The following is a 23204-nucleotide window of genomic DNA, read 5'->3' as shown; positions in this document are numbered from 1 at the left end:
TTTGTTCTTTTGGTTCTGTCCCCAGCTGGGTTTTCTTTTCCCTCCACATGCCTGATGTGGTAGGCAGAATAATGACCCTCCCAAAGATGTCCATGCCCTGATCCCCAGAACCCAGTGAAGATGGATGTTCAAGGCCAAAGGGATTTTTGCAGACGTGAGGAAGGTTATGGATCCCGAGGTGGGGAGAGCCTAGGGCCACAGGAAACTGGATTCTGCCAACAACCTGAAGGAGTTCAGAAATGGCTTGAATCCCAGAGCCTCCAGAAGGGAACATAGCCCTGCGTTCGCCGTGGTTTCAACCGTGAGACTGAGCAGAGAGCCAGCCAGTCCTTCTGTGTTGGACCTCTGAACTACAGAACCATGAAACAAATCATCCGTGTTGTTTTAACCTGCTAAATGTGTGGCAATGCAGTACCGCAGCCATAAAACCATTGGCAATGGGTGGATTGGTTTTATCAGTTAACTCTGTAAACTGATGGCCGGTCCCTATTCCCCATTCTGCTGAATCCCAAAGCCTCACGACTTTCTTCTGTTGGGCAACTCTGCTTGGCTGTGTTAAAAACACATCTAATTCTACATGTTAGTACCTCACTGCCAGCTGACAAAGCCAGAAACCTCGAGTCAGTCTGGATTCTTTCCTCTCTGTTTTATTCAGTGTGTAATCTCAACTCCATCAGGTCTCGGTTGAGATGTCAGCATCTCAAATGAGTCCCCTGCGACCACCCGATTTAAAATGACAGCCCCCCTCCTACACGTAATCGTCCTTTATGCTCATCAGCATTAGCGTATTATATGTTTGCTTACAACTTTGCTTATTATTAACTGTCTTCCCTTTTGGAATGTCTGTGTGTATGTGTTTTATTGTATTAATTCTATTTAACAAGTAGTGATATAGTGGTTTCCAAGTGTCAGGAACTGCTCTAAGTATTTTTACAAATACCCACTTATCTAATACTGCTTATTCACAGTCATAGCTCTAGCTGTTAGAATAGTGCCTGGCATGTAGTAGTTGCTCAGTAAGTAGTTGTTGAGTGAATAAACGAATGAATGAATGATTCCAGCCTAACATGAAGTCCTGTCGATTCTATTTCCTAAATACCTTTCCTAACAACCCACCTTTCTCCATCTGTAATGAACTAAGAAACTGGCTGTATCATTCTCCTTTGTAGGACCCTTGAATGGCTTCCCTTTGTGGGAGAAAACCCACACTCCTACAGGGATGCACACACCTTTCTTGTCATGCCCTCAGTTTTCTGCCTCCATCTTTATTTCTCAAAACTCCCCTGTCATCCTCTCTTGCCTTCCTTACACGCTAATCTTCAATCAGCCTGGACCTTCAGTTTTCCTGATACGGCCCATCCTCCCTCTTCTTCCAAGCCCCTGCATATGAGCTCCTTACTATTGACATTCCTTCCTACTACATGCCCTGTTCTCTGCTTGCTTTTTGTTTGTTTTTGTTTTTTTGAAATGGAGTCTTGCTCTGTCACTGAGGCTGGAGTGCAGTGGCGTGATCTCAGCTCACTGCAACCTCTGCCTCCCAGGTTCAAGCAATTCTCCTGCCTCAGCCTCCCAAGTAGCTGGAATTATAGGCACATGCCACTGTGCCTGGCTAATTTTTGTATTTTTAGTAGAGATGGGATTTCACCATGTTGGCCAGGCTGGTCTCAAACTCATGACCTCAGGTGATCCACCTGCTTCATCCTTCCAATGTGCTGGGATTGCAGGTGTGGGCCACCGTGCTCGGCTTTCTCCACTTATTCTTAATATTTCAACTCAGCTGTTTCCCTTCTCCAGGGCGGGTCAGCTCCCTGACCTCCACCTCCACTGAGAAAGTGCCTTTCCTGGTGCTCACTGCTATTCTATCTTGGCCTCTGTCCTTCCCCTCTCTCTGTGTGTGGTAAAGACTGCTTTACCTGTGCAACTTTCTCACTAGTTTGCACAGTTCTTTTTTTTTTTTTTTTTTTTGAGACAGAGTCTCGCTCTGTCACCCAGGCTGGAGTGCAGTGGCCGGATCTCAGCTCACTGCAAGCTCCGCCTCCTGGGTTTACGCCATTCTCCTGCCTCAGCCTCCCGAGTAGCTGGGACTACAGGCGCCCACCACCTCGCTTGGCTAGTTTTTGTATTTTTTTTTTTTTTTTTTTTTTTTAGTTTTTGTATTTTTTAGTAGAGACGGGGTTTCACCGTGTTAGCCAGGATGGTCTTGATCTCCTGACCTCGTGATCCGCCCGTCTCGGCCTCCCAAAGTGTTGGGATTACAGGCTTGAGCCACCGCGCCTGGCCTGGCCTGCATGGTTCTTGAGGCCGTGAGCTGGAGAGTACAATCCACTTGGGCATCAAGTGCACCAGCTGGTACCTAGCAGGGACTCAGCACATACCTGCCGAGTGAGTGAATTGGCTTCCCATGGCTTCCCATGAGCCCTGGCCAGGCACTCTCCCGAGCCAAGGGGGACACTTGTTCTGCCAGTATTGATTTGCAGGCGCAATTATATGTGTAAATGCATTTTCACTGTTCTGCCTTAGGACCTAATTTTTGAAAATTAGATTTTAAATGTCATATTCTCCTCACTTACATCTTATGCTTCCCGACATTCAGCACATAATTTAAAATGAAAGGCATAGAAAATTGGACTCATTTAGTTTACTCCACTTGAAATCCATGTGAGTCTATTTTTAAATTCTCCTAGACCCTGCGCTCTTTTAGGGTGTATTTGAGAGGAAGGAAGGGGGTGGGGAGAAAGGAAAGAAGACACTCATTGTAAGCTGTTAGAGATGCTGCGTGTTATTGCACTTTGTTTTAATACATGCAGTTTTCACATTAACATTACCCCAAATACAATTTCTAAAACCAAAGACTGAAATTGAGACTCTGCCTCAATATTTGCTGCTGCATGACGTTCTTGATTGCAATGAGGGGCTGCCCGTGGCCAGCTTGCGGGTGCATCACAGCAGGGAGCTTTAACATTCTTTCCTCTGCTTTCCAGCTGACGTGTTCCTCCAGCTCTGCCACACCCATCAGATGGCAGGTGGGGAGCAGATTAAGACATGGGCATTAGCAGGGTGCACCGAGCCCTGGCCTACCAACACCTGCTCTCGTAGGCATGCAGGTGAACAGATGGGTGGGTGGGAGGCTTCCCTTCACCCACAGTCCTGAATCTGAGTTCTTGGGTTAGGATTTGGTATTGCAGCCTTCAGATTGCACAGATATCCCTACACTGGGCTGCTCTGCATGCCTGCAGTGAGAGGTTTTGGGCTTCTTGCAGGCAGGAGGTGCTGAGTATTCACACCAAAGCTTGGCTGTGTAAGACACCAGTGACCCTTGTTCTGCTAATTCATAACACTCAGCCAGCTCCCACATTCCCACTGCCTGTGCTCATCCCCGGGAAGCTTTCCTGCCCTCCCTTTTCTGCTTTATAAAGCAAGGGTGAGATTCCAGGAGCAAGGCCAGTAAAGCGAGGTAGGAGAGCTCAGATAATCCAACAAATGTGTATGGAGAGCCCACCATGGGGTGCTCTCCTCATGAAACTTGACTCCTTTCTTTTTTTTCTTTTTTTTTTTTTTATAGATGGAGTCTTACTCTGTTGCCAGGCTGAAGTGCAGTGGTGCAATCTCGGCTCACTGCAACCTCTGCCTCCCGGGTTCAAGCGATTCTTCTGCCTCAGCCTCCCGAGTAGCTGGGATTACAGGCGCAAGCTACCATGTCCAGCTAATTTTTGTATTTTTAGTAGAGATAGGGTTTCACCATGTTGGCCAGGATGGTCTCAGTCTCCTGACCTCGTTATCCACCTGCCTTGGCCTCCCAAAGTGCTGGGATTACAGGCGTGAGCCACCGCACCCAGCCTGAAACTTGAATTCTAATGGGAAAGACAAAAATAAAAAACAAAAAATATACAATTGTTAAAAGGACTGCAGAGGCACCAGTAAAGGATCAGAGAGCAAATTGCCAGGGTGGCAGCCAGCCAAGAACTGTAGGGGAAAGTGTCCTCAAAGGCGGGAACATTTAAGATGAGGCTTAAAGGCTGGACGCGGTGGCTCACGCCTGTAATCCCAGCACTTTGGGAGGCCGAGACGGGTGGATCACGAGGTCAGGATATCGAGATAATCCTGGGTAACACGGTGAAACCCCGTCTCTACAAAAAAAAAAAAAAAAAAAAGATGCGGCTTAAAGACTGAGTGCCGCCGCCACAGGAAGGGAGCAGAGCGTGCCAGACAGAAGATGGGGAAAGAGCTCCTGCAGTGGAGATGAGAAAACCAGACCTGTGGTCTGGGGACCAGTGGACGAGGTAACCAGGGGACGAGGGAAAGAGAGAACAAACAAGCAAGGCTGACCGCGCAGCACCTGAAGGTCTTGGGAAGGATTTGGATTTTATTCAAGGTCCAGGGAAAGCCAGTGCAGGCTATCAAGCAGGTTTTTCTGGGATCTACTTCCGGGAAGAAGGACAAGAATAAAAAGGTGCAGGGGAGGTGTAGGCTCCTCCCCTAACAGGGAACCTGCTGGGTGGCCTTGGAGAAGACAGCACTCATAGTTTCCATCAGACTTCTGCATTCAACCTTCTCTATTTCCCAGCTGTGCTGCGTGGAAACAGAAAATGGCATGGCCAGACCAGGAGCAGTGGCTCACGCCTGTAATCCCAGCACTTTGGGAGGCCAAGGCGGGCAGATTATTCGAGGTCAAGAGTTTGAGACCACCGTGGCTAATATGGTGAAAGTCCGTCTCTACTAAAAATACAAAAATTAGCCGGGCATGGTGGCACATGCCTGTAGTCCCAGCTACTCAGAAGTCCCAGGCAGGAGAATCGCTTAGACCTGGGAGGCAGAGGTTGCAGTGAGCCAAGATTGTACCGCTCGCTGCATTCCAGCCTGGGCAACAGAGTGAGACTGTCTAAAAAAAAAAAAAGAAAGAAAGAAAGAAAGAAAATGCCATGGCCAGAGGTGCCTCGTTTTAGCTTCAGGGAACTGGGTTGAATACTCTGAGTTGTACCAGCAGGGACACTCCCAGCTGCCCACGGGTCCTTGTGCTGAGCACCTGGCATTGCCTCCTTCCTGCTTCTACCAGAAAAGAGCTGCCTGGGAGCCTCATAACACACATTGCTGGGGTTTGTGGGAGATCAAGGATTATGTTCCCTGTGGACTATTTTGAAAAGGTTGAAATTCAGCCCCTTCATAATGTCGTGCTCACAGCTAAGGAGGCTTGCCTTTTTTTCTTCCTTTGTCCATTTTAGAATTAACTGTGGATATTGGTAAAAGCAGGCTCACCACTAATACATGTGGGGCTGGGGCCATGATATAGCCCAAGGCCCCTATACCATATATCTGCATACTTCCAGAGATAAATCAGCCTAGTAAATGGCTAAATGTTCTATTGTCCTACCTTGATGCTTTAAAATGTATTATTCAGGCATGGTGAGACCAACTGATCAGGAGACAGCTGCCATTGAAAAGAGTTTGTTACTCACAGTTCCCAAGGGCTGGGACATGCCATGCTATGCCAGGCCACATGGGGATGCACCAGGGTTGGTGAGGAGGTAGAGAGAGTGAGGGGGAAGATGTGGGCAAGAGTCTTTACTGCAGTTTCAGTGAGAAGGAATGGGAAGGACAGGGCAACCAGGCTTGGGATTAGCTAGTTTGAATAATTTCAGTGGACTCTGCGGTATAGGGGGTGTCCCTAGTTATCTGATGCCAGGGGCAAGGGATAGTGGCCCAGCGTGTGAGAGCCCAGTACAGGAGGTGGTTGGAGGTGTGGATTCTGGATTGCTTGGTTATCCTAGCAAGGGTGTGCTCACATGTGAGTTGTTTACTCTTTCTAGGAATAACCCTGGGAGGAGCAGTCCCTCTAGAGTCAGCAAGGCCCCAAGATGTCAAAGCATCATAAAATACTGAAAATGAAAAAGAACATGATTAATACACTTGACAAATATGACTTCTTTTTTTTTTTAGACAGGGTCTCGCTCTGTCACTCAGCCTGGAATACAGTGGTGCAATCTTGGCTCACTGCAACCTCCACATCCTGGGTTCAAGCTATTCTCCTACCTCAGTCTCCTGAGTAGCTGGGACTGTGGACATGCACCACTACAGCTGGCTAATGTTTGTATTTTTAGTAGAGATGGGGTTTCACCATGTTGACGAGGCTGGTCTTGAACTCCTGACCTCAGGTAATCCACCTGCTTCGGCCTCCCAAAGTGCTGGGATTATAGGCGTGAACCACCACACCCTGCCACAAATATGACTTCTTAATGATTAATGATTAGGAGACCAGGTTTGAGTTTAGAATGCTTGAATTCCTTGGACTCTGTATCAGAAAGCAGAGGTGCCAGAGCCCTGGTTCCCTGAACCCAGCCTCCAGCTCTATTTTTCACACATCTCTATTGTCCCTCACTATGACTGTCTTGCAGATTCATGCACAGACACTCCAGCGTGTGTGTCTGAGTTTTGTCTACCTGCTCTGCGGTGGGGGCTTGGATGCAGTACCCAGATCCTTCTTCTGGAAGGAGGGGTCTGCTTTCTGCAGCTACTCCCAGCTGTCAGTCTCTTTCAGGTTTGTGGGGACTAAAGAAAATGGCTAAAGAACTGAAGGAGTCCAAAGTTGCATCTGGATCCGGTATCCAATCAATGCATCTATTTATGACAAACCCACAGCCAATATCATACCGAATGGGCAAAAACTGGAAGCATACCCTTTGAAAACTGGCACAAGACAAGGATGCCCTCTCTCACCACTCCTATTCAACATAGTATTGGAAGTTCTGGCCAGGGCAATCAGGCAGGAGAAAGAAATAAAGTGTACTCAAATAGGAAGAGAGGAAGTCAAGTTGTCTCTGTTTGCAGATGACATGATTGTATATTTAGAAAACCCCATTGTCTGAGCCCAAAATCTCCTTAAGCTGATAAGCAACTTCAGCAAAGTCTCAGAATACAAAATAAATGTGCAAAAATCACAAGCATTCCAATACACCAATAACAGACAGAGACCCAAATCATGAGTGAACTCCCTTTCATAATTGCTACAAAGAGAATAAATTATCTAGGAATACAACTTACAAGAGATGTGAAGGACCTCTTCAAGGAGAACTACAAACCACTGCTCAAGGAAACGAGAGGACCCAAAAAATGGAAAAAACATTCCATGCTCATGGATAGGAAGAAGCAATATCATCAAAATGGCCATACTGCCCAAAGTAATTTATAGATTCAATATCCCCATCAAACTACCACTGACTTTCTCTATAGAATTGGAAAAAACAACTTTAAACTTCATATGGAACCAAGAAAGAGCCCACATAGCCAAGACAATCCTGGGCAAGAAAAACAAGACTGGAAGCATCATGCTACCTGACTTCAAACTATGCTACAAGCTTACAGTAACCAAAACAGCATGGTACTGGTACCAAAACAGATATATAGACCAATGGAGCAGAACAGGGGCCTCAGAAATAACACCACACATCTATAACCATCTGATCTTTGACAAACCTGACACAAAGAAGCAATGGGGAAAAGATTCCCTATTTAATAAATGGTGTTGGGAAAACTAACTAGCCATATGCAGAAAACTGAAACTGGACCCATTCCTTACACCTTATACAAAAATCAACTCAAAATGGATCAAAGACTTAAACATAAGACCATGAAAATCCTAGAAGAAAACCCGCGCAATACCATTCAGGACATAGGCACGGGCAAAGACTTCATGTCTAAAACACCAAAAACAATGGCAACAAAAGCCAAAATTGACAAATGGGATTTAATTACACTAAAGAGCTTCTGCACAGCAAAAGAAACTATCATCAGCGTGAACAGGGAACCTACAGAATGGGAGAAAATTTTTGCAAATCTATCCATCTGACAAGGGCTAATATTCAGAATCAACAAATAACTTAAACAAATTTAACAGAAAAAAACAACTCCATCAAAAAGTTGGCAAAGGAGATGAACAGACACTTCTCAAAAGAAGACAATTATGCAGCCAACAGACATATGAAAAAATGCCCATCATCGCTGGCCATCAGAGAAATGCAAATCAAAATCACAATGAGATACCCTCTCATGCCAGTTAGAATGGCGATCATTAAAAAGGAAACAAGAGATGCTGGAAAGGGTGTGGAGAAATAGGGATGCTTTGACACTGTTGGTGGGAGTGTAAATTAGTTCAACCATTGTGGAAGACAGCATGGCAGTTCCTCAAGGATCTAGAACTAGAAATACCACTGACCCATCAATCCCATTACTGAGTATATACCCAAAGGATTATAAATCATTCTGCTATAAAGACACATGCACACATATGTTTATTGCGGCACTATTCACAATAGCAAAGACTTGGAACCAACACAAATGCCCATCAATGACAGACTGGATAAAGAAAATGTGACACATATACACCATGGAATACTATGCAGCCATAAAAAAGGATAAGTGCATGTCCTTTGCAGGGAGATGGATAAAGCTCAAAACCACCATTTTTAGCAAACTATCACAAAAACAGAAAACCAAACACCACATGTTCTCACTCTTAAGTGGGAGTTGAACAATGGGAACACATGGACATAGGGAGGGGAACATCACACACCAGGGTCTGTCGGGTGGTGGGAGGCTAGGGGAGGGATAGCTTTAGGAGAAATACCTAATATAGGTGACAGATTGATGGGTGCAGCAAAACACCATGGCACGTGTATACCTAATAAACAAAACTGCACGTTCTGCACATGTACCCCAGAACTTAAAGTATTAAAAAAAAAAAGAAGAAGAAGAAGAAGTGCTCCCAGAGACATTTGGGCAGGAAATTCTGAGTACCAAGAACACAGAGCAGAATTGAAAGGGCAAATCTTTTGGCCATGTGACCGCCTCACCATGCAAAGGGGCAGTCTAGAGGAATCTAGAAGCGAGGGTTCTCTAGCATGATGCCCATGGCAGGGGCCCCTCTTGGGTATGTCTAAGTGCTATTCTAGATTGAAGCAGATACTCAATCATTTGCATTTTTCCTGTGTAATCTTTTTTTTTCTCTTTGAGATGGAGTCTCAACTCTGTCGCCCAGGCTGGAGTGGGGTGGCGCGATCTCGGCTCACTACAACCTCCACCTCCCAGGTTCAAGAGATTCTCCTGCCTCAGTCTCCCAAGTAGCTGGGACAACAGGCGCGTGCCACCATGGCCAGCTAGTTTTTGTATTTTTAGTAGAGACGGGGTTTCACCATGTTAGCCAGGATGGTCTCGATCTTCTGACCTCGTTATCCACCTGTCTTGGCCTCCCAAACGCCTGCTGGGATTACAGGCATGAGCCACCGCGCCTGGCCTTCCTGTGTTAATTTTTTACACATACTTGTTCATCACCCACGTATCTATCACCCGCGTATTAAAGGAGAGGAGACCTCTGTGTGTGTCTTACTAGCCGGGGCACGTTGTCTTAGCATCTTTGGCCTCTAATGAAACTATGTTTATAAGCAAGAGGTGCCCAGTCAGGCACAGTGAGGCCACGTAGGGGTGAGGGCCAGTGCCTGGATGTGGACAGCATGTGTGTGTTTTGGGGTGGGAGTAAGGCATGGAGTGATGATTGGAACCTCATAGCCAACGAAAGGCTTTTGTCAAATGGGAAGTTGTTCTGACCTCACTTTGTGCCTCCGCGTGGCCAATTTGGCCTTTTTCCTGCCAAATCCCTTCGGCGTAAGGAGCAGGTAGTATTTGGGCTGGCTGCTTGGGAACTTCGTAAGGCAGTTGAGGAGGGCACCTCCAGCCTGGAAAACACGGTGTAGTCCGGATCTGGCTGCCTTCGGGGAGTGCCATCTTTCGCCACTGAGCACAAACTACGTCTTCGTGCTAGTGCCCCACGTCTCTCCCAACAGCAACAGCTCAAACCAACCATCAGACCCACAAGCTCTTGTGTCTTTTAACAGTTGCATATGAAAAGCCTCTGCTTTAGAGGGAAAAGTAAATTCTTTCCTTTTGCGAAATTCCCTCAGTGAAATTCATAAATTATGTTTCATCACAACTGGGCAACAATATTGTGTATTTGTAAAAACAGAACCTTTGGCATAAAACCCAAGTGGGTCTGAATTTTTTATTTACTCCTTGAAATAACTTCTCGCAGCCTCAGTCTCCTTATCCTCAAAAGGGATTTAGAGAGTTATTGTGAGAATTAAACAAAATAATGACGCACATGAAGCATCCTGCCAGCACTCAGTGTGAGCTCACTTTTCCTAGCTTAAGAAGATCAAGTGTGGATTGGGGCTGGTTTTAAACACAAGTTGTTTAAGAAGACAGTATTTCACTTTTAAAACAAAGTCCCAAATTTTCTTTCTTCTGTCAATCAAAAAGAATGAAAAAAAAAAAAAAGTGTGTGTGTGTGTGTGTGTGTGTGTGTGTGTGTGATGCCTGTGTTTCAGGGAAATAATAGGAGAAAGAATCAAAGAATGAGACTGCATATTCTCAGTTGCACACTACTAGGTAAGGCAGTAAATAGGCATTCTAAGCAATTTTAAAAATACTGTAAATTAATCTCCAGGTCACAACTCTTTCAGTTATATGCGCCAGAAAGCAAGAAAGCAAACCCAGATATGCCTGCTGCTGTCAGCAGGGATTGCTGAGAAAAGTTGGCCTGTCTTTCCATTTAGAAAAAGCATTTGACAAGGGCACGTGAGTGGGAGGCTGTGAAGTGAACCTGCTTGGAACTGATAGTGTTAGCTTTTTACTGACCTGCTTTCCATACCGCAAGCATTTGGTTTTTCTTGTCATTGACTTGTGCTGATTTATTAGGCTGTGTGCTTCAAGGGCATCAGGAGATTGCATGTAGGAGCAGGTCTGAACTGGGAAAGTGAGAATTACTATATTAGATGATACCCAATTAACTAGTGACAGGCACAGCAGGTAAAATCGGAACCTGGGCTTTATCTGCTATAAGCACTCGCCACATAGCAAACATTTTTAAACCTGGTGGAGCTTCCTTACTCATTTCTCATTTCCCTCTTCCTGCCCGCTCTTTCTCCCTGTCTAAGCAAGGAGCTGTGTCTACCTACATGAGTATCAAGACAGACAAGTCTTTGAGATGTGCTCCAGAGTTCAAGGGCAATGGGGCAGAACTCTCTGAGGGGTGGTGACTCGCTGAGAAGCGACAGTCACACACCACCCCACAGGACAAAACAGTGGAAGCGGAGGCATCAACATAGTTCACAATAATTGATTTTACTTTTTTCATGGACAACTGAGTCACAGGATGATGTGCCAGTTCTGAAAACACTTTTTCAGTCTCTGTTCTTTGGGTACCTCTGCCAGCATGAACTTACTTACTATAACTCAACATTCTCACTCGCGTTACTCAAAGGTGAAAAGCTGGAAGAATGAGTTAATCTTACCTTCACGTTCAAGTATGGCTATTAGGGCAGTGGTAGAAGTGCAGAGCCTGTGCTTTCCGACAGGCTGATTTCCTGTAGCTACTCCGTCTTCCTTTGGTATGGGATCATGTAGTACATCTAGTAATCATAAAGTAAGCTTGGAGGGAAACGATTTGGAAATACTTGGGAAGGTAAAATGATATGACATGAAATGCCTGCTATTCTAAAACACAAATCTTATTTTATGTGCACCTGCTGTTTTGGATTATCCATGCCTCCTCCTGCATCAGCTAGCATGGAAAATCCTTTAAGATCTCTAACTCAGTCACTTCCTCAGGGAGTCATGTTTAAACCCCCTCAAGCTGGGCCAAATCTCCCTCCATGATGCTTCGAGCATGACTGCTGCTTTTATTATGGAATCTAACTTGTTGCTTTTATTAGTCATCTAATGATGCGACTCTTTCTATTACCAAGCCTGATTTTCTTAAGCCCGTGGGTAGCATGATATTCATCTCTGTGGCCCCAGTGCCTAACATGGAGTCTGGCATGTGGTAGGCATTTAAGGAACATTAGAGGCAGGGTGTGGTGGCTCACGCCTGTAATCTCAGTACTTCGGGAAGTAGAAGTGAGAGGACTGCTTGAGGCCAGAAGTTCGAGACCAGCCTGGGCAACAAAGCGAGCCCTCATCTCTACAAAAAAATTAAAAAAAAAAAAAAAAAAAACTAGCTGGGCACAGTGGTTCACACCTGTCTCAGCTATTCAAGTCTCAGCTATTCAAGAGATTGAGGTGGGAAGATCACTTGAGCCCAGGAGTTCAAGGCTGCAGTGAGCTGTGATCACGCCACTGCACTTTAGCCTGGGTGACAGAGCAAGACCTTGTCTCAAAAAAAAGAGAAAAAGAAAAAACATTAGATTAATGTATGAATGACAGTCAGGTGTAACTCCAAAGAGAAACCCTTTCCCTGTTACCACTTCTTAAATCTGTAGGACTCGTATCTAATACTTTTCCTTCTATCCATAAACATCTTATCAACATCAGAGAAAAAGAGACAGAGAATTAACAACAACATACTGAACGATGCCCTGACAATGAGAAATGAATCTCTTGCTAATTTGGTAATGATGCATTTATTGGGCTCGGATCTAGAGAATTTATATTGAGTAGTCAAAAGCCTGGGAAGGACTGAATTCTGTTGAACTCAGAAGTCCTCTCTTGAGAGTTCTAGCTAAACTAGAACTACCACATATAGATGATAGCAGAGAAATGCTGCAAATAAATAAATTTATACATGCAAATCAAAATCTTTTAGTAAAATCACACAATTAACCTCTCACTGGGGAGAATGAGCCAGGGTAGATATATGCTTTAGAAAGTTATTAATCATTTTCTCATTGCAACCTACTTTGAAATCAACTTGGCCTATTCTCTTTCATATTTATATGTATGCATACATATGTATATATACACACACATACACATATATATACACATATATACGTGTATGTGTATGTATATATATAAACTTATTTTACACAATGTTGATTTGTTTTATGCTGATATACTGTTAGCATTCTTCCCTACATTTTACAGACAATGAGGTTTTCATTTATTGATGGCTCATCTTTGCAATGGTCAGTACTCTTTATAACTCTGACTTTTTACAGCACAGCCTTTGGCCTCTCCTGAATTTACTGTCTTTGAACACCTGCTTCATTTTGTTAGTGCTGAGATTTCACATGCATTAATTCAGTGTGCACTGACTGCTCTCATGTTATATAAAGTTGAAGTCATGTGTTTTGTAACAATGAGCTCTGGAACTATCCCTCACTGGCAGCGTGACTTTGAACCTTACTGCTGCTCCATTTCACCAACTGTAAAATGGTGATAATGATAGAGCTGCTTCATTGATACTGTTATTTAGTTCATGTTTAGAATAAGGTGTTTAAAACAGGTCTTGCAAAAGAAAGTGCTTGGTAAAATGGTAGCTAAATCGGTATCACGTGTGTCCACACACTGGGTCTCCAATGTGACAGTCAATGTCATTTGTGTATGAGCAGACAAAACTCTCTAGGTTTTAGGGGTTCATGGTTGATATTTCCATTTTGCCCTTCAGTGTGAAATTTCACTCATGTAGGACTTCATAGAAAGAATCTACCATCTTTCAAGAACTGAAACAATCTTGTGCCATCCCACCTGCCAAGATATTCCAGCTGCAGGTCCGTTTTCCGGTATTGCTGACTTTCCTGGGTCTTTTCAGGATTATGTTACCTCTTCATCCTCATGCATGATTTAATTATCCAAACAAAAGTCCTTTCATTCACTCGAAGACGGCATAATACCTTAGCTATTTGAAAATTTCTCAGAGTTCTAAAATTTCTTCTTTATCTTTCACATCTTCCTTCTGAAAGATTTTACTAAGTGGGAGTTAATTTTATCTAAATAGATTCTTGAATATTGATCTTTGAAATCTGATGACTTATTTTCGTAAATGTAGGCCAGGTCTCACTTGGTACTTAATGTTAATTTAGAAAATTCCAATAACATGGCTAATGTTTGACAAACTACCATTAATGCTAAACTGGGGAGGTCCCTTTGGCTTCCATTTTCAAAGGTGAGATCGTATCATACTGACCCCATCTGAGCATGTCTTCCTTATTAATTGAGGGTGGTGGGGCTGGAGTTTCTTCAAGTCACTGGTCCATTCAATCTGATAGCAAGTCTGCCTGGGTGTTACTCATTTCCCATGCTATTTTCATGTCAAATACTGCTGTCCCTTTATTATGCAAGGGATACAATGCATTGAAACCTAGTTGGACTTCCTCCCACTTAACATTCTTCTACTTCCGTGTTGACATCTTCTACCTTCCAACTTCCGTGTTTACACTGAAAAAGCTGTTGCTGGGTAGGTTGGTTATTTTTTTTTCCCATCAGACTCATAGGGATATTTTTGGATTATTGGTTATGATGAATATTTATGGAAAATGTTGCTGTGCACTCCAGTGAGAAATCAGTGTTAAAGAGGCTGGCCCCACAGCTATCTCTGTGTCTCTGGAAGCTATGTCCTTTTTATATTTAATTAGTGCCAAGTATAGGGTCTTGCGTGAGGGAGGACCCAGATTGAACTCCTGTAGCGTGATGTGTGTTTGTTTCATGCACTCTACTGTGTTTACTGATTTATGGCATTTAATTATCAATCCGTTAATCCAAGTTTTTGTTTAATTGGATTCATCAAACTAATTGATGAATTCCACTCTGATATCATGGCCTGAATCTGGATATCAGATTCCCTTAATAAACAGAAGCAGTTAATGTGTTCCTGCTTCTTCCTGATCAGGAGGCCTGCAGTCCTCTGATCTTGTTTGTTTCGTAGCATTTCCTTTTGTATTCGGCATTTCCTTGAGTGCCCTCTTTGCTTCTTGGAACCTTGCCTTACTACCATCACCATTCTCACAGGTCCCTGCTCTATCGGGCCTAAAATGGTGGGGAAGAAAGGAAGAGGAGGGAAGTAAGAAGAGAGGAAAAGGTGAGCTCTATTCTCAGTCACTGTGTCTGTGGGTGTATTTTTTAGGAAGTTTAAAATCTAAACTCCTTGTCTACAGTCTTGGCCTGTCTTGAAGGTTGTGAGTCAACTTAGTGAATACGTGCAAGGTACTTTTAGGCTGTCTGGCTGGGACATAGGTTGGGTCCAATGAAAGTAATAGTTCAACATAGCATTCTCCTTAGATGGCAGGCTCCAGGCAAGTAGAAAAGCCCATGGCTCTGCCTGGAAGTTCTCGTGCAGGTCCAGCGTATCATCAACTGGTGCTTCAGACACTGAGATGAGGCAAGTACTTAGCATTCAGTTTCTTAACAAAGTGATTAGCTTCATAGACATCTAGACTATTTTTAAACATAAGAATATGGCTTTCTTTTCCTCGGGGGGTGCTGTCTGTTTTTGTCCATTGGATGGAAGGTGCTATCACAATATAAATGGTGCATTGCCTATGATCAGCAAGGGCTTCTTAAGTTACTCCCACTTCCTCAGTGATATTGTCCAGTCTTATTCCTTCAAATGCCAATCCCAAATGTCTCTGTTCCAGAACTTTCCCAAACTCCAGACTCAGATATCCAACCTCACACGTGACATCTCCACTGAATGTCTAAAAACTTCTCAAATTTAACAAATCCAAAGCTAAATTCTTGTCTCCCCAACCAGTTTCATTTCTCATTCTTCCCATCTCAGTTGATAGCAATTTCTGTTTTTTTTCTGGTGGCTTAGGGTAAAAATCTGTAGTCATTCTTGACTTTTTTTTTTTGAAACAGAATTTGGCTCTTTGTTGCCCAGGCTGGAGTGCAGTGGCGTGATCTCGGCTCACTGCAACCTCCGCCTCCCAGGTTAAACAATTCTCCTGTCTCAGCCTCCTGAGTAGCTGGGATTACAGGTGCCCACCACCACACCCAGATAATTTTTGTATTCTTAGTAGAGATGGGGTTTCACCATGTTGGCCAGGCTGGTTTTGACCTCAGGTGATCCACCTGCCTCGGCCTCCCAAAGTGCTGGAATTACAGGCGTGAGCTACCGCGCCCAGCCAACTTTTCTTTTTCTCACACCTGACATTTGACCCACTAGGAAAGCTATTGTCTCTACCTTTAAAATATATCTAAAATCTACCCACTTATCACTAACTCCTACTAATGCACTAGTTTAAGTCCCTGTTGGGACATAGAACATGATACTACAAAGTACAGCACCTTGGAAACTGAGAAAACAGCAGAAGCAGAAAGGTCACTCTGACCATCCGCTGTCTTTCTGTGTGAGAGCTGATCTTAAAGGAGTCTGTTGGTTACCTTCCCTGAAAAGTGAGCGTAAGACCCTTATGTGACAGTTGCCCTGCCCCCTCACCTGGAGGGAAGGAATACTACACAGAGGCCAAGAAGATTCTGAACAAACAGGCCATGCTGAGCTCCAGTTTATCACCATTAGATCATATGCTTTTTGTCCAATCACGTTTCTACATAGCTGTCCATTCTTCATATGCTTCATTGAACCTAAGCACAAAAATAGACAGTTTTCTCTGGGTCTTGAGGTCTTCATCTCTGAAGGCTCCTATATCACATAAAACTTTGGTTACATAAATTTGTCATGCCTTTCTCTTGTTAACCTGTCTTTTGTTATAGGGGTGTCAGCCATGACCCTGGTGATGGGTGAGAAAAATATTCTACTTTTCCTCCTCCACATCCTCATCATCTTTTCCTGGATGATTGCACTAACCTCGTCTATATCTTTCTGCTTCCACCTCATCCTCCCCTATGGTGTATTCTCAACATAGTAGCTGTTGGTCAGTCTCATGTTTTTCTTCTACAGTGTTTTTCCATTCCACTCAGAACACTCAAAATCCTGACAGTGGCCTTCTAGTTACTACAGCTGTGCAACAAAACATCCCCAAACTGAATGACTTAACATCACCATTTATTATGTGCAAAATTCTGTGAGTCAGGAATTCAGACAGCTTACCGTGGGGGGACTTGTCTCCATCCTGTGGTGTCTGGATCCCTCAGACTCAAGGGCACTAACCACCTGAAAGCTCATTCACTCAGATATCTGGAGATTGGTGCTGGATGTAGTCTAAGACCATCACCCGGGTTTTCAGCTGAAGCACCTACACGGGGCCTCTCCATGTGGCTTGGGCTTCCTCACAACATGGTGGCTGGGTTCCCAGGACAGAAAGCCAGGTGGAAACTGGACTGTAGCCTCAGAAGAGTTACAGAATACCTTCCATCGTACTCAGTGGGTTGGAGCAGTCTCAGCCTGACCACATTCAAGAAGAGGGAAATATACTTTACCTCTTGATAGGGAGTGGCAAGGTTCTGGAAGAGTATGTGGTACCAGAAATATTGCTGTGGCCATTTTGAGACTATAGTTTACCACAGTGGCCTGCGTGATTGGACCTGGGTTGTTTCTCTGCCTTCATCTTTTCTCCCCATGGAACATTGGGCTCTGGCCACACTCGCTGGAGCACACGGTTGTGCTCCTGCCCTGGGGCCTTCAGACTGCCTACTCCATTCGCAGGATGCCTGTCGACTCCCCCTTCCCAGGATGACTTCGACTCTTCCCCGGATGCTTGTTGACTCCCTCTTCCCTCCCTCTGCAAACTTTTAGGGAGTATCATTTCCCCGGTGATACCTTTCCTAACCACTCTACAGCCCCGTTTCGCTTGCTGTCTTTGTTTTCCCCTTGAATCCTTATTGTCATTATCACCTTCTAATGTTCTATGGAATTTTTATGTTTATTCTTTAGCATCCCTCACTGCTGAGCTATCCCACATGCCTAGAACAGTGTGTGGCACATAAATATGTATGGCATGTGAAACAGAGACGCGTTTCTGGTTGGGGCATTTGGAACTTGCAATAATTGCTCCAGCTAGCACAACTAAGTGTGTGTGTTAAACAAGCATAAGTCAGTAAGAAAAGATAGCAACTTAAACAGTTGTTTTCATTGTGTAAATATCTCTTTTTACCTTTTATGGACTAATGAACCAGAATGTGTAATTGTTTTAATTTCCATCTAAATATTTAGTTTCTTTATGGGGAATGTCAGGGTACTTTTTCCAGTTCCACTGTCCCTCACCTTACACATACGTGTTGACTGAAATAGAAGTCCAAGAATCCACTCTAGTAGCGTCAATCTGGGCAGCCTGGCTTCTGTGTTTCCACATTCCCCAACTTGAGACTACATGAGCCCTTTGGCATAAATAATCCTTCAGAATAAAGGTTGGAATAAAAACAATGATAAAACCCATGATAACAATAACAATACTAATAATAGACATGGCAGCATCATTGATCATTCCAGCCACCATTTGCTAAAAACCCCTTGGCTACAGGTGTTATCCAGGCACTTGGTGTGCATGTCTGTTAGTTATCACCTTGAGAGGAAGGCACCTTCATTCCTCAGATGAGCAAAAGGGGAGAACTTGTTCAAAGTATATCAAATCTCTTTTATCCATAAAGTGCCTCTTTGATCTGTCGAACCATAGCAATCATTCATTCCTTCAACATTTGGTAATTAGGAAGCGCTGAGTTTGTCTTGAAGAGTAGCTGATCTCATCACTCATTGGAGGTTGAGCAATTGCTTTCTAGTTACTGGCAGAATCCCATGTTTTTGTTTGTTTCTCAGTGAAAGGGTCCACAATCCTCCTCTACCTGTAGTGAGGCTCTTCTGGTTCATCTGTAGGATGGGAATCATTACACTGTCAGGTTCTCTTTCCCTGTATTGGACAACCGAGCCCATGGCTATCAGTTGGGAAAGGTAGGAGACAGAGCACACATCGTCCAGTGATAGACTATCAGTGAGCTGCCTTTGAAAGACTATAGCGAGGCTGGCTCAGCTCTGTTCCTCCAGCCTCTGACTTTCTCCTGCAGAGACACTCAGAGGCCCAGAATCCTCCCCAACTCATGACTTCAGGCAGCCACTCCAATGGATTTGACTGTTTTCCAACTATAGAATGTTACGATTACTAGTGGCTTGACCTCAGTCCTTTGGCTTTGAGCTTTTAGTTGAATGGTTTTTGTTCAATTGTGACTGCAGTTGCATTCACTTTGGATTTCCTTTTTTCCCCCAGAAACCAGTGTGAAGGAAAATACTATGAAGTACATGGAAACACTTAAGGATCAACTGTGCAGGTAAGGATAATAATTTCTGTATTTCAGACTCCGTGGCACATCTAGATTCTTTATTATAACAAAATTTAGTTAAATCAATGAAAAAGGCTCACCAGTTTCTCTAATAAATTAACAAAGAAAGACACAAAAAAAAGCCTTTTGAACCCCATAAGTGTAAGAGCAGGTGCCAGCCCTCATCTTGTCTTTTAAAAAGTAAGTAGATTAAGGTGTTTAAAAGGGTCTTGGGGAGATCACCGGATAGTTTTCGTGTTCCATAAGAAAGAGAAGAATCTTCTTTGCTACATTAAATTCAGAATTCATTTCTTAGTCTGTTTTTCCCTTTTTTAAACTTTAGTGTTTGAAGGGAGTCTTCAGGATTTTAAGGCAGTTTATACATGGTTTGGAATAATATAGAAATGCACGTCTTGGGTTCTGTTTTGAATCCTGAATCAAAATCAGCATGAAAATTTCTGGTTGTTTTTTTTTAAGACCCAATTAGGAATTTGTCTTTGAGAAATGTCAGGGATGCAGCAGCATGACAAGATGTTTCTGGCTTTTGTGGATGTGTGCTTAGGAAAATAAATCCCAGTCATCAGAATCTGTTCCTAATTAAGGCAACAAGTACTAGAGTGGAATATACGCTTTCTTTCCTGGAAGTCATTTAGTTTTATGGAGACTATTTTGCTACTATTTTGGAATTTGTAAAGTAACTCTTTAGATAGGCTGTGCCTTAAGCCTTTGTCTGCTAGGACACTGTCGTGAGCTAAAATGCTGCTTTTCCCTTAAGAGATGTTGAGAGGGCCTGCCTTGCAGAGTCCTACTCTTCAGGGTAAGCAAGGCATTACAGGATTTATTCTCATCCTTGGAAAGAAGTCCTATAAACCCCTGATTGATCTTTCCCTGCTTCCCATGCTCCTAGACTTGGGGAGAGTCTATGACACAGGTGATTAGCAGAGGTGAGCAGGATGAGGAGAGCTTGTACTTGGGTCAGGTGCTCCGCTCTGAGTCTGGCCTTCCTCCTCTCCCGTGTGTTCGGGACAGATTTCTGGCACATCCTTCTTGGTCTCAACTGCAGCTGCCATTGTTGTAGCCATCAGCACAGCACACACCGTACATTAGGTTATTGGGCAGCAAGTTGTAGCCGTAAGCACATGGGTATTGATAAAGAGACGCCCATTTAAATTGCAGCTCTCCCAAATATACACTGCCTAACCTCAGGTAAGCACTCACCTTCAGTTTTGTTTGTCTGTTTTGTTTTGTTTTGTTTTGTTTTAGCTATATAACTGGAGGAAGGGTACCTACCTCCCCAACTGGTGTGTTAATTTAAATACCATATGTAAAGCATTCACATGGTTGGCAGTAGACATGCCTTGGTTTCCTTTTCTTTCTTTCCTTCCTTCCTTCCTTCCTTCCTTCCTTCCTTCCTTCCTTCCTTCCTTCCTCCTTCTCCTCCCCGCTTCCTCTCCTCCTCTCCTCTCCTTTCCTTTCTTTTCTTCTGACAGAGTTTCACTCACTGCCCAGGCTGGAGTGCAATGGCACTATCTTGGCTCACTGCAACCTCAACCTCCCAGGTACTAGCGATTCTCCTGTCTCAGCCTCCCAAGGGGCTTGGATTACAGGCAGCACCACCATTGCCCGGCTCATTTTTTTTTTTTTTTTTAATTTAGTGGATATAGGGTTTCACCATGTTAGTCAGGCTGGTTGCAAACTCCTGACCTCAGGTGATCCACCCGCCTTGGCCTCCCAAAGTGCTGGGATGACAGCTGTGCGCCACCGTGCCTGACTACCTCCTTCTTTTTACTATTAGAACCGATCAAACACTTCTGAGTGAAAAAACACAAACTGCTTTTCCTCTGTTCTCACACAATGCAATAATCAACACAGAAGGCTTCTGTGATGAAATACGTGAGGGTTTCTCCCCACCAAAACGTAAGCAATCAGTTCTGCCGCAGATACCAGCTGGGTGTCCTCTAACTCAATTCCGACACCAGCTACCTGGAGACAGCATCAGATGCCACAGGTTGAGGGCTCAGTCCCACAAGACTGCCCCACTTACAATGCCAATGGCAGATCCAGGTTATTTTGCCTGGGCTTCTGACCAACCAGCTAGAAATTGGGATTCCCATGACCACCTCCTTGGGTTTGATTAATTTGTTAGACTTGTTCATAAAATTCAGAGAAACACTTATATTTACTGGTTTATTATAAAGGAGATAACATAGGATACAGATGAAGAGGTGCATAGGGTGAGCTGTGGGGAAGGGGCACCAAGGTTTCATGCCCTCCTTGGGCATACCATCTTCAAGGAACCTCCACATATTCAGCTATCTGGAAGCTTTCTGTACCCCCTCCTCTTGGGCTTTTTATGGGGACATCACTGGGTAGGCATGATTGAAGTGTGGACAACCATGTGGCAATGTGATTGGACAGAAAGTGTGATCTACCACAAATAGACTGAGTGGGAAAACCCAGCAGGACTTGTCTGTTCAGATTCCTCAGCTTCTCTGTGCAGGGTTTCCTCCTTCAGGTGTGGGACAGGGCTCCTGAGATGAGGGTCTATGACCTGCAGTCAGACAGGGTAGGTTAGAGAATTTCTTTCCTTCTTGCTTTTTTGTAAGTTCAACTTTTATTTTAGATTCAGGGGCAACATGTATAGGTTTGTTATATGGATGTATCGTGTGATGTGGAAGTTTGGAGTGTGATTGATCCTGTCACTCAAGTAGTGAGCATAGTACCCCTGGAACTAGTTTTCAATCCTTGCTTCCCTTCCTCCTCTGTCAGTCTCCAGTATCTATTGTTCCCATCTTTATATCCATGAGTACCCAGTGTTTAGCTCCCACTTACAAATGAGAACATGCAGTATTTGGTTTTTCGTTCCTGCATTAATTTGCTTAGAATAATGGCCTCCAGCTGCATCCATGTTGCTGCAAAGTACATGATTTTATTATTTTTATGACTGCATAGTACTCCATGGTATAAATGTACCATGTTTGCTTTATCCGATTCACCATTGATAGGCATCTAGGTTGATTCCATGTCTTTGCTATTGTGAATAGTGCTGTGATGAACATGCGAGTGCATGTGTCTTTTTGGTAGAATGGTTTATTCTCACTGGTATATATACCCAGTGATGGGATTGCTGTGTTGAATGGTAGTTCTGTTTTAAGTTCTTTGAGAAATCTGCAAACTGCTTCTACAGTGACTGAACTAATTTACATTACCACCAACAGTGTATAAGTGTTCCCTTTTCTTCACAACCTCTCCAGCATCTGTTGTTTTTTGGCTTTTTAGTAATAGCCATTCTGACTAATGTGAGATAGTATGTCATTATGGTTTTGATTTACATTTCTCTGATGATTAATGATGTTAAACTTTTTTTGTATTTTTGTTGGCTGCTTGTATGTCTTCTTTTTTTTTTTTTGAGACAGAGTGTTGCTCTGTCGCCCGGGCTGGAGTGTAGTGGCCACATCTCAGCTCACTGCAAGCTCCGCCTCCCAGGTTTACGCCATTCTCCTGCCTCAGCCTCCGGAGTAGCTGGGACTACAGGCGCCCGCCACCTCGCCTGGCTAGTTTTTTGTATTTTTAGTAGAGACGGGGTTTCACTGTGTTAGCCAGGATGGTCTCGATCTCCTGACCTCGTGATCCGCCTATCTCGGCCTCCCAAAGTGCTGGGATTACAGGCTTGAGCCACCGCGCCCGGTGTATGTCTTCTTTTGAGAAGTACCTATTCATGTATTTGCCCAATTTTTAATAGAGTTATTTGTTTTTACTTTGTCAAATTGTTTAAGTTCCTTATAGATTCTGGATATTAGATCTTTGTTAGATGCATAGTTTGGGAATATTTTCTCCCATTCTGTAGGTTGTCTGTTTACTCTGTTGATGGTTTATTTTTCTGTGCAGAAACTCTTTAGTTTGATTAGGTCCCACTTGTCAATTTTTGTTTTTGTTGCAATTGCTTTTGAGGATGTGGGCATAAATTCTTTCCCAAGGCTGATGCAACCATAAAAGAGGCTGAATATCCAAAGCAATCCTGAGCAAATAGAACAAAGCTGGAGGCGTCATGTTACCCAACTTCTAACTATACTATAAGGCTACAGTAACAAAAACAGCAGGGTGCTGACATAAAAGCTGAGAATTTCTTTATGGCCAGCTCCAAGACAGAAAGGCGGGGGGGAGATTAGGGTATATTTTTAGTTTTTATGACCTGCCTAGAGGAGAAATAACAGTGGGTGTGGGAGTTATGAGTC

At 43.8% G+C, this 23204-nt stretch overlaps 1 protein-coding gene across 6 annotated transcripts in view; it reads left to right on the top strand.

The window, feature by feature from the left end:
* Window positions 1–23204, top strand: part of DISC1 (DISC1 scaffold protein) — a 397938-nt gene that overhangs the window by 300958 nt on the left and 73776 nt on the right. For all 6 annotated transcript variants that reach the window (XR_004434336.1, XR_004434335.1, XM_033199716.1 and 3 more), the window contains one exon: window positions 18918–18978. Coding sequence is in view for 4 of the 6 variants with exons in the window: in XM_033199716.1 (XP_033055607.1) it covers window positions 18918–18978 (61 nt within the window). In the remaining 2 variants the exon portion in view is untranslated. The remainder of the gene's footprint in view (window positions 1–18917; window positions 18979–23204) is intronic.

Source organism: Trachypithecus francoisi, unplaced genomic scaffold (assembly GCF_009764315.1).
Source record: "Trachypithecus francoisi isolate TF-2019V2 unplaced genomic scaffold, Tfra_2.0 Lachesis_group5, whole genome shotgun sequence".
Taxonomy (NCBI): Eukaryota; Metazoa; Chordata; class Mammalia; order Primates; family Cercopithecidae; genus Trachypithecus; species Trachypithecus francoisi.
Note: the sequence above shows the minus strand (reverse complement) of the source record. Positions and strands in the feature narration are given on the sequence as shown.